General features: G+C 40.1%; 1 protein-coding gene across 4 annotated transcripts in view; it reads left to right on the top strand.

The window, feature by feature from the left end:
- Positions 1 to 5,714, top strand: part of tafa5l (TAFA chemokine like family member 5, like) — a 43,662-nt gene extending 37,948 nt beyond the window's left edge. For all 4 annotated transcript variants that reach the window (XM_085444679.1, XM_085444680.1, XM_085444681.1 and 1 more), the window contains 2 exons: positions 1,371 to 1,415; positions 3,822 to 5,714. In XM_085444679.1, the coding sequence (XP_085300805.1) occupies positions 1,371 to 1,394 (24 nt within the window). In that variant the 3' untranslated portion in view covers positions 1,395 to 1,415; positions 3,822 to 5,714. The remainder of the gene's footprint in view (positions 1 to 1,370; positions 1,416 to 3,821) is intronic.
- Positions 5,715 to 12,628: the final 6,914 nt, after the last annotated feature.

Consider the following 12,628-nt stretch of genomic DNA (forward strand, 5'->3'; position numbering starts at 1 on the left):
TGGATTTCTGTCTTGTAAACACCATAGGCGCTAAGCACTGTTTACCGGTGTGCATGGCGGTTGTCCCGCGGGGCCAAACTCACCTTGTTACCCTTTTAATTAGTAGGAGCAGTTAATAGTGTCGGCCGCTTCTGCCGCCTCAGCACTTGCCCTGACTTCAGGAATCGCTCCAATCGATAGCAAAGACTTGGGCTCAGACGGGGAGATGGGGGAGCGGGAGGGAGTCCTTATTGCGGGAGTGGCTCGGGCACATATATGATGATGTTTGAAGTGGACTAAAACAACAAAATTATATTCTTTGAGGGACTGTTTAGGGGCAAAAACCATGCCTTCTCTGTATTCCTTGAACATTTAAAAGTATAACAGGGTCTCTCATGCTTATTCACTCAGTTTCTCCCCTCCCACATTTCCTCTCCTTTGAAAATGAATGTAATCAAAAAGCTAAGGGTTTGCTTGGTAGATTCTATTGTGCCCTTATAAGCTTTTATCCCCTCCAAGCGCTCACCTCCCGTGCTCATTTCTTTTCTTGTTTTGATTTAAAGATGCAGTGGAAGTACTTAGCATTTAGATGACATGCTGCTGGAGAGGTGTGATGGATCAGCGCCTCTTCAGAGGACTGAATTTCTTCGACAGCGCGGGGGCCAGTCGGCTGGTCAGACAGACAGAGAGACAGATCACAGAAGGACCGGCCGAGCAGGCAGCGGAATACCAAGTCTGCCTTAGTGCTGCGAGCCTGGCACAGCCGAAGGGAAAGCAGCGGCTGCTGGGAATGCCAATGCACAGCCCAGACAGCCGTCTCGCCTTAGCTCCTCTGATTGGCTAAACAGACCATTAGCTTTCTGATTATGATTAGCCGAGTCATTATCTGCACAAAAGTGGCTCATTCACCAATATTAAGAAAGCGAGGAAGCTGTATCTCTCCTATGGTCGAGGGGAAAACAGCATGTTGTCGTGTCCTCCTTGAGATGAATGTGGGCGGCAAGAAGTTCCGTTCACAAAGAAATAAAGTGGAACACTGTTTATCACCCTGCCTCACAGCTAATGTGATGAAAAAAAAAGTGTGACGCCACTGATGGAAGAAAAGAGAGGTCCTCTGCTCTTTAATGCAGATGATGCGTTGGCCATTACTTGATCGTATTTTCTGGTTGAGGGGAGAAGCAGTGTCCTCGGAGGTCATAAAATCTGGTAGAGAACAAAATAACCTTCAGCTTCCTTCGTCTCGCCTTAGATATAATTGGAAGATGTGCCATCTGTGCTTTTAAATGGACATATGCTGCTCTGCGTCTTAAGGCCAGTAAGCTGAGGGAAAACTGAATAAAATGAAGGCCGGCCCTCTCTTCCTTAGTGACCTTCTGCTTCTTCTTTTCCAGCCTTTGCCCAAGGAGCCGTCGTAGGATGCAGAGGAAAAACAGCAAGTATGAGTTTTGTGATTATCTGCTATTTTGCATAATTTGCATGCTGAGTGCATAACCCTGTTTCCAGTTCATTTGAAGAAACCAAGGATGTTTTGATTGTTGGATCTTGTAGAAAGCACAAATACTAACTTTGAAAAGAAGCAGCAAATAAGAGAGGCCCTGCCTCGAATGCATTTCATAGTGTATTTTCCAGGTATGTGTTCAATGGCGAGCTTGAATAAAGGTCCAGGTCTGGGACAATTTCCGAGTCACTTTGATGTAACAATGCAATGAGTTATTGGCAGTTTTTTGAAATGCATAAGAACTGAAAGTAAAGAGCCCCTCTGTGGCTACATCAAAGGGAGCGGCTACTTCAAGGTTCAAGTTCAAGTTCAGTTTTCTCTCAGGACATATATCGAAAGCATGTCTACATGGAAGAATGTTTTTAGTAACCAAGAGGAAAGCTACAAAAGATTTCACAATAGATTCAAAAAACAGAAAGAAAAGAATTATACTTTAAATCCCTCTAAATCAGTACCACTTGTTTTAAAGTCAGCAAGTAAACTGGAGTGGGTAGCAAGTTAGCCTGACTCAGGTTTACTTCACATCCAGAAACTTCCCTCCGGAAATGAAGTAACGACTAAACTGAAATCTTCATCGGAGAACTTGACTGAATATATCTGAACCTTTTATATTCTACAGAAAAACCCCCCAAAACAAAACAGGCATTTGGAATCTGCGTGCCGTGTGTCTCATAGCCAATATTCTAAGATTGATTTTCCTTCTTCCACTGAGAAAACAAAATGAATCACGCACAATTACCAAAGACGGGGAGAAAGGGGGGAATTGGGGGCGTCATAAATATTTATCTGCCAGCCCTGGGAATTTGTGCAATTCTGTGTGGATTTGCCAACTCATATTTAAGTGTCTGAATGATTTATGTGGTCAGTCCTGGGGTGTCACATTTGTCCACTGTCACCCTGAATCATTTATGTATTAACATTTATGGATTCATCCATATAACATATTCATGGCAGAATTCTATTATCATTCAAATGGTTTTTTTGATCAAATGATTGGCTAAATTAAGCCATTAACTGCAGAATTTCACCGCAGGTGAAACGTATTCCACCTAGAAAAGAATATATGACATATGAACCCATTTCTTCACATAACTCATATAATTAGATTTTTTTTTTTACCTTTTAGACGTGGCATAATTAACTGTGGAGTCACACCAGTGCTGTGTTTATTCACTGGAAGCAATAGTGATTTCAAAAGAAAAGAAAAGAGGTAACTATATTCAGGAAAAAAGGTGTTTCCTGTTCCCTCACAGGCTTCAATGGTGATGGATGTCAAAGCATAAATCAGTTACCGTTGAGTGTGAGGGACGTTCTATTAATACATTCCTCATTAAATTTGTCATTTATTTGATGGAATTAACAAAACAAATGTTGAAGTGTGCCTAACGCAGAGTCCTGATGCCTGTTTTCATAATGTCAGACAATGCACAGGCAAAGAATGACAAGACCTTAATTTGAGTCTCTCGTTAAATTCATAATTGGCTCATATTCTGTATGTAAAGTGTTTTTCTGGAGCTGACATGGATAAAATATGAAAATTAAAGTGGAAGGAGGGAAGTCGGTGGGTGGGTGGTGGTGCTGGTCTTGCAGTTTTTTTTCCTTTAACACCTTTGAATCTGTATATTGGCTGTTTTTGTTGTTAACTAAACTGGTTTTGTTTTTGATTAAAAAAATAATGAGGACTGCAGTTTGGCCCTGACAAAAATGTGACACCAAGAAAAGGCGTTTCTGATACTCACAGTTAGGCAGTGAATGCCCTAAAAAAAAATCAGGGCACATTTTCTTTTTCTTTTTTTACTGAAGTGAAAACGCTAATTTAGTTGTTACATGATTAAAAACAAGACTGCGTTTATTTCTTTTCCTCTGTGCACAGGAACCATAATCTAATTAAAGCTGCTTTTGACTTGCTCCCTTAATTCGCAAGGGGTCACCACAGCAGGTAGCTCCACATGTTTGATTTGGCAGATTTTTACACTGGATGCCCTTACTGACACAACCCCAAAGGGATTTGTGTCTCCTCCCGGGATTAAACCGGGGATCTTTTGCTTGTTAGGCAAGTGTGTAAACTACTACACTAGGGATCTGCTAATTAATTTAGATTACTAAAGTAAAAGTTAATTTTTCACAAGCAGGCAAAAGTGACAATAAAGGCTGCTTTGTGCTGCTGCTGTTAATGCGATAGCATTAGGTTCATGGAAAATGTTGGAATTTGACATAAAATTCAAAAGGCTACACAACACAGAAAATCGTCTGCACATTTGCATAACAAGGCGCATGTCTGAAACGATCTAACTTCACAGTTAGTGTCTCACGTTTGTCTTTGTCTTTCTTTCTTCTGCTGCAGGTTCATTGACATCTATGTTGCTAAAGAAACCGAGGCCAGTCATTACACCCAAGATATTTTGTCCGTTCACCAATGAGGCTCCCAAAACTTACATCGGCTCTGACCTTCAATAATAAAAAATAAAAGATAAAATAACCCATAACATCTCCAGTCACCGCAGTGAGAGACCTGAAACATCTGAAAACTCCACGAGGGCCGCATGGTAACAACATCAGCATTGAACGTTCATCACACCCAACTTCATGGGCTAATCATGGAACAAAATCCCTATGAGAAACCCCAAAACAACCAGTGGAAAATTCACTGAAGGCCTTTTTTTTTTGTCTTTTTGTCTGCCACTGCCCAATCTGCAGGGGACAGCTCCTTGAAGATTCTTTTTATACCTTTGTGGCTTGATTTAGACTTGTCACAAGGCCTTTCAAAAGTCAGCCCCTTCATCTTCTTTACAGTCGCCGCCATGAAGCAATCCAAGGTTATATTCCAGCCAAGTTTCTTTAATGACAGTTCATTGCTTGAGTCGTGACTTTACAGAGGTTGAGGCAGGCCATATTGTCCGTTGGATTCTAGCTTTTAACACCTTTCTCTCATTTGGCCGGGTGAGATTTTTACAAGGCCATAGCCGCCAATGTCTCTGCATACACATAACGGGACGGATATTATGAAATAGCATGAAAGTCACACAAGAGATGACAGATGAGTTGACTGTCTTTGCTCACTGAATGGAGATCGTGATGGTGAAATGTGGACATTTTGGATGACTTAGCTTATACCTTATGTTGTTTGGTTTTTTTTATGTGGTGCCAACATAGACTAGAAAAGTAGTTTTTGTCAATGAACATCTTGTACACACAACTGGGAGCATTTAGCAGATGTGGACCCCTGGCTTGTTTTAATGATCTATACTGTGTGTGTGTGTATGTGTGCGTGGGCACAAGGGTGTGGGTGCATGTTTGCATCTGTCCGTGTGTGAATATGTGAGTACACGTGTGCTTGTGTGTGTATGTTTTTCTGTATGCGTGAGTGGGTAGGAACATCCAGAGATACACTGTGAAATAAGTCATATCCGATGCATTATTCATACTCTTGTATATTTTTGGGACACGCCCAGACCAGAGCTCACCATCTGGCAAAAAGGAAGCATTTGGGATTTTACAGATGTTGGATCTCATTTTAATCCTGGGTTCGCCTTTTCCTTTCTTCCTTCTTGTCTTTTCTTTAGTACATAGAAATATTTATATTGGGGATAAAATATAATTGAAACTGAAATTGAAACAGTATTGTCACATAAGTTAAAATTCTGTAATTAAAATCGATTTATGTGTGATTAAATGTATTTCCGAATCCTTGTCTAAACCGACTATATTTTGATATGAAATGTTTTGGCTGGCCAGATGTGCTATTTGCCAAGAAATGCTTGATATATTTAAAATTATGTACATACATACATATTGATATATATATATATATATCCAACTAATGTATTTTTTGTTCTATGGGTCTTACTCTAAGGAGTTATAGAGGAGCAGTAGCACAAAAGGCATCAGTCTGAGAGAAGCAGAAGAAGTGGACACAATAACGTGAACGCCAGTAATATTTTTCCAAAAGAATACAAATAAAAAATAAAACACATTCCAAACACATCGAGCTATGGTCTGCAGATGAATAACATCTCTCCAAGCCATTTGCAAAAATAATAATCGCCACGGTGATACTTTACTAGGGGTGATTGCAGTTGGTTGCATTATAATGTACAGGTGTTCCGGTTAATGTGCCTGCTCCTTGCTCCCCTTTTTTCATTTCTTTGTACTACAAAGCCCTGTACATCTCCATCTTAATGTATGCATTTGAGGATATAAAGAGAGCATCTGCTCCCAGAAGCTGTGGACTGTGCATTTGGTGTGTGTGTGTGTGTGCGTGTGTTTTCCAGGTCAGTACACAGTCTTCTGTGTTGTGAGAAAATACCAATTTCCACCTGATCCCATTTCTTTGATTTCATGCTGCCTTTATTTATCACTTCTATGGTTGGCACTCACCGTAAGTAAATTGTCCCTTTGTTTTGCCTCACTGTCAGTGCAGGAGCTGCTGCAGTGACTCTAAGCAGGACAGTAACACTGACGGATTTTACTCAATGATAGATAAGAACAGATGGACATACATAAACCTCCTCTGCCTCTGCATCTGAAAAATGTCCAAATCTGACAAGTATTTATGCTAGAACATGTCATCAAAGTAAGTCTGGTATGGTCCCAGTCACACAGGGCTAGCGACTGGTTTTCGACCCCTTGACAGCCTCCAGTTGCTAGGCAAATATGTGTATTGTTGTTGAGAGGTTGCTGGCTGTCACTTGGTGAAATCATTCACAGAGGGCATTACCACTAAACCCTCCTTGTGGTTGCTTTGGTTAATAGCACGTTGCTACAGTCGCCCATAGTTTTCATGGAAGATTCCGGACATGGATGCGAAAACTTGCTAAGTTTGACAGCACGTGGTGTCCATTTCTAGGTTGTGCCCTTTTTATAATTTCCCTACCACTTCGCAAGTAGTTGGCAACTGTTTGCAGACAAGTTGGTGTTTTGTATACAAATTCTTGTTGGCCACATCTGTAACCAAAATATTCTCAAAGAGGTTTTCAGTGCACTATCATACAACTTTTTGGGACCTTCAAAGTAAAAGCTGTGCCTTTTGACCACTACTTTCACTTTCTAGCATCTAAGCAACAACAAGGTTCTCTATGGCGGTATATCATCTTTATGACAGATTTTTTCCCGGCAACACATGGCTGTAATGTATATAGATATTATATTTGTATTTCTCAGACAGCATTTATTTTAAAAAATAGCTGAAAAAAACCCAGAGTCTGAAAATGATATAGTAACGGTATATGAGATAAATTATGATAATAATGAAAAAAAATATTGAATGCATTGTGTAATACTATACCTGAAGTAACTGTAGAGAATAGATTTCATTACAGACAACCGAGTTATTCACTGTATAACATATCGCTTTACAAAAGTTGCCTTATGTCTTTATTATTTTAGTATTATTCCACAATATGGCAAGTGGATATTGACATATAATGCTACAAGTTATAATTGCATATAATTGCATCAGAAATGTTCCCATACTTCTCACAATTAAAACAGGCAGAGTAAATATTAATCTGATTTATTCTATGTCACAGTTTACTCAGAGCTGTGTGGCTATATGAAATCAACGCGAACCCCTAAGGCATTGTTTAGGAACTAATACTCTCTTATACCCCTGCTTAATATATAATTACCAAATGTTAATGCCTATTTAGTTACTTAATTGCTCAGAGCCACTTAACCCATTGTGCATAAAAGGTTGAAAAGTTTTATAAATTTCATGAGGCTTTTGCTTTCTTTCACAGGTCTATAAAAAGTCCTCATTAATGGGAAACTAAAAGCAGTTTTAAATGTAAGTGCTTGTAAGTATTTTTAATTAACTGCTAAGCCAGCATGACCTTGCATATACTGGTCACAGCAAAAGCCAGTTAGGTGATAATTTGCCTACCGTACTGTATATATTTAGAGTAAAGTACGAGAGTGTAAATGCATCGGATTTCTACTGTAAATCTCTCTTAAGACCCACCTTTCCTGCTAATTACTGTAAAACTAATTAAACTCTATACAACTGCGGCTCTACGGTGGAATTCATTTAGTGTTTTTCTAATCTTATTGGCCACTCAAAAATTTTTACACTGCAGCCTACACACAGAACTTTGTTCTTCATTCAACCAGTAATGGACAGTTTGACATGCGGGCCAGTGGAGCAGTGGACTGATCAGCGGAGGCCGCCACTCTGCCTCCTGAGTCAGCTGGCTCTACTGTATTCTCTCAAATGACCGAGTTCTTTCCAGGAAATCTTAAAGAAATGTAAAATTAAGGGGAAGTAAGGTATTCGTAAAATGCTTTGCCTTGCTATTATTGATTTATGAATTGGCACTGTTTTTCTTATTGGCTCACTGCGAGTGATATTTCTAGGTCATGATGTAGCATTAGTACCATCAAGAATATTAGGTGTTCCACCTGACTGTAAAAAGACTGAGGCATGTGGTTTCTGCGGATGCTGCTGAGCCAGTATTCCCACTCAACTCCCACTCAGAGATGTCCTTTCAACAAGGCCTGTCCCTGCTGCTTCCTTCCACTTTCCTTGTATGTCTTGCTGTCTCAGGGTTTTGGATGTGGGCTTCTGTCGGGATCAACAAATGTGGTATTTTTCCTCCATTCCATCTACATTACAGCACAGTATTTCACTGGATATCAGAAAACCTTTACTACACCAGACAGTGAGCTGTCAGGAAGCTACTGTGACAGAATAAAAACTCTTTGTAATGTGGATTCTATCATATATTGATGTTATAAAAATATGACTTTTACATAATCTTTATGATTATCTAGCATTTGTTAAAGGGAAAAATTGAGTGTGATAAAGGTTTGAAGAAAATCTGATGTCACTTATTATAACGGGTGGGCCATTTATATGGATACACCGTAATAACATGGGAATGGTTGGTGATATTAAAGTCCTGTTTGTGGCACATTAGTATATGTGAGGGGGCAAACTCCTCATCCTGGGTGGTGACCATGGTGGCCATTCATGGTGGCCACACTGAAACCAAGCACACCATTGTTTTTCTTGTGACATTACCACTAAGTTTGATATGTCACCTCTTCCTATTGAAAAAACAAAAGATGTATCCAAGATGGCCGACTTCTAAATGGCCACCATGGTCACCACCCATCTTGAGGAGTTTGCCCCCTCACATATACTAATGTGCCACAAACAGGACTTTAATATCACCAGCCATTGCCATGTTATTACGGTGTATCCATATAAATGGCCCACCCTGTACATTTGTTAAAATGTGTAGTTGCAGATATGAACTTCATAGACGATCACTTCTCAACGCAGATTACCGCCATAAAATCTGATTACATTTCTCAATCAGCTCTGGGAATTGCCCTGTAATTGACACATAAAAAAAGTGATGCTATGTATTGTAGCTACAGCCGAATAACCATGCAGTAAATGTTTGACCATCATGGAATAACACTAGAGTGGGATCAGTGGAGGGGCGAAACTCGTCATGCTATGCTTGCATGAGAGCATTTTTTTCCCTCAGATATATCGTAGCTCGAGTGTTATCAAGTGCCTTTAGCTTGTGTCTATGTGAATCCCAGCTAGCAGCAACCACCATGTAACACAATAACACCTGACACTTGATCTTACTGGCTGTTTTTGTGCTTTTAAAAAAGCAATTGTGTCAGCACTTGTGGGATATCTTTTTTCCTCTTGAATAAAACCATCAGGGCCAGCACAAGGGATAAGTGCTCCAGCACTGCGGGCCTTCATCGCTGTATTTCAGTTTTGCTGCTGAGTCTTCCCTATCCAGAATGGATCCCTGGCCGAGCCTAATGAGACACAAACACACCCTCGAGGCTCAGACTGTCTTGCTAAACACAACATTGTTGAACGGCGCCGCAGTGTAGCGAATTAGCATTTATGCCCACATAAAAATCCATTTACTGATCCATTAGCTTAGCATAGTGCTAATGAGTTGCTAGTGATGATTCGCAAGGGACTTTGGTAGCAGAGCGTCATTAAAGGTTGACTCTTACAAAATAACAGCTTTGCATGTTGAGAGAGGGCTGTAGAATAACACAACTTCCTGTACTAACAATGTTGCTTTTATTTTATATAATCAACTTCTTATATTAAGGGCCAATTTTTCTCCTCCATCCCCACTCAAATGGTGCTCAGGAACCTGCATGTTTTGCTTGTGGGAAATTGGCATGCCACTGTCACAGGAAATCTATTTAGCCATCGCTCAAACTAATGATGAGGAGGTGGCTGTACTCAGCAGCTTGTGCCAGGTAAGCAGAGCAGAACAGGCTGCAGAAAGCCCCTTCTCAATGGTAAGTTAAAGGTAGAACACAATCAAAGGTATTAGTGAAATAAGCCCTAAGCAGATCATATCAACCCAAAGATTTCTCGAGACATTTTATTGCTTGACTCTTGCTTTCTATTACACCACTAGACACTTTAGTTTTTAATTCAGAATTGAGAAGAAATGTGTGGCTCCACGCTTTGCTCACTTCCAGCAGCACAATGAATGTGAGAAGCAGATCTATAACTGAATGAAATGTCATTTGATTTCCGTTCACAAGAGAAACCAGCAGAATGATATTAGCATCATCGGAGAAAAACCTCATTGCCAAAGCCTCCCGGTCCAGGGCCCATTGCAGTGCTGCCACACTGAAGGGGAAGCAGCTCCGGGGGGGAGATGAAGGTATAAAATGGTCGTTTTACTAGAGCAACACAAGCTAATTTATCATTCTCCAGGGGTCAGGCGACGCTTTCTTGGTTGTGAATTTTAATGTTGTTTTTTATGGGTCTTAATAAACTCTATTTTGCTGCGAGCGTTTATGCAGAAGAGCACAACATCCTTCACTCGGCTCATTTAGTGAGTCAAGGAGAGAAGGGCCGCAGCCAAATTTATCCAATGGAGTCATCAGTTTCTTGCACTAATATGACTCAGGAAGGTGAAATATTGACACTATTGGGAAAGTCATTCATGCTCTCTGCCGCATGCTCAGATTGTGCATGTTACCTTAGATTATTTCACTAATATTATGCTAACATGTAAGAATTTCATGCATAATCACTTTGGCTGTATAATTCAGGATTTCCGCTAAATGGTCAGTGATCTTGATGTGCCTCGCTTGGCTATACTAGCTGTGTGGCTCTACTGATGGCAATATTGGTCCGTTAGTCTGCGCCTTTAGTGCAAACAAAATGTCCCAAAAGATGTTTGGACTGTGTTGAAATGCTGGCCTGAGCCTTTATAGTTCTCGGAAGACTCTTAGTGACGTTGGTACTCATCTAATTACAGCTCCTCCAGGAGGATGATGTTTTGGCTTTTTCGCCAATGTCTCTGCAACTGTTTGGAGCCATCCATTCATCTTAATTTAATTAATTCCCTCTGGTATTTATACTAAACTAATATGGTAAACTTGGTAAACATTACATCTGTCCAACTTAGCTTTTTTACCATCTTAGCTGGCCATTTTAATTAGCCCATTGATTTAGCATTTAGCACAAAGTACAAGATTTCTTGTATAGATGAAACTTCCAAATCTTGTAATACTGTGAGTTTCAAACAAAAGAAAACTGTATGGACATAAAGGAATAGTAAGCAAACAACAGCAATGAAATGTTGGAATTTACTTTCTAAATATTTTTTATTTTTTTTCCAGAAAAATAAATTTGCTTTATAACTAAAGTCCAAGGATTTATCTAAAAGCACTGTGATACTATGGTATTCAACTTTACGGGTGAATTGTAAGTGTAAGGGCCACCTCTTATTAGAAAGTCACAGGTCACATTTAACCGTTGACATAGTTACGCAGCAGGAAAATCAACCCTGATGGGGGTATAGATCTTGTGCCAGCCTACTGACTTGTTTATCAGATTTTAAGAGGTTGAGTGACACCATTTAACAAAGGGGTCAGTTCATCACATGATTACTTCCCGTTACATTGGCTCAGTGCTCCCAGCTCTGCATCCAGTCAATTACCAGGCCTAATGTTGAGGACCCGGGTGTTTATTTGAATGCTTATTGCCTTTGGACTTGACAGCAGCTACCCGTCCTTGGGACCAAACACAGAGAACGTCCAGATGTCACACAGGACGCTCAGTACTCGCTCAAGGAAAGATCGAATGTACGTTTTATTAGGGCAACATAATCTGCAGAACAGAAGCACAGAACTCTGTTCGAGGACAGCATTCGGGGAAATGTATTTCTTTATTTTAAAAAAAACCTGACACACAATAAAAGCCTGATGAATATTATTATGGATAAAGGCAAATAAGCGGCACTGGAGCTGCAGTGCATTGTTTGCGCGATTGCATTATTTATTAAGGAAGTGAGGGTAAGGCACCCTTAGAAGATAAGTCCGACCATTTCTAAATTTTTCAATTTCACATGGAAAAGCACCCATTCGCATGGAAAGACCTAAACCAACAATGAAATGTTGTTTGTGTTGCCTATGCCTCATACAGCATTCATAAATATTTATATTCATTACGGTAATTTATTATCCTATGTGCTAACATTCTCCTCTTATATATTGCAATGTATTTGGCCTTTTCTTTTTTAACTGACATAAACAAAGGCTTTTCTGAATGTATTATGATCACTCTTCATTCTGCTGTTACTGAAAGGCCGTAACGTATCATTTTATAACAATTAAATAATACCATGTAGCTTACAATGTTGACCTGCTGTGGTAATAAAATATGTTCCTTTGTTGTCTCTGAACCAGAAAGAAAGCCAAGATAAAATCTGCTTTGCACTATTTGCTTTATTTATTAACATTAAATATGACTGAATAACCCGGAGCTTTCTGTGCATTCAGACTTCAGTGCTGTGACAGTGATTAGGCACGAGCCATCGCTGCCCACCAGGACAAACTCTTTTTTCCATGCCTCCAACCAAAGAAATGAGATATCCTCAACGGTGAAATATGTAAAAGTGAAAAAAGGTCTGTCATTGCAGGCAGTCTGTCATTGCCAGTCTTGATTAGCGCAAACTCTGCTGAGCTCAGTGTACTGTCCAGACCCTCCTGACTCGAAGACGAGGTCCTCTGGGTTTTAGCTATGACAGATTGAGGGTGTCAGGAGGGACTCCCAAGGGTGTGTGTTTGTGTGTGGGGGAGTGTGCGCACCCATGCATGAGCAGTTTAACCATTTGAGTGTGGGTGCATGCATTTGCCTTTGCA

This window comes from Copadichromis virginalis, linkage group LG20, assembly GCF_057382275.1.
Source record: "Copadichromis virginalis isolate Kocher_CV1m ecotype Utaka linkage group LG20, C_Virginalis_male_GT1.1, whole genome shotgun sequence".
NCBI classification, from domain to species: domain Eukaryota; kingdom Metazoa; phylum Chordata; class Actinopteri; order Cichliformes; family Cichlidae; genus Copadichromis; species Copadichromis virginalis.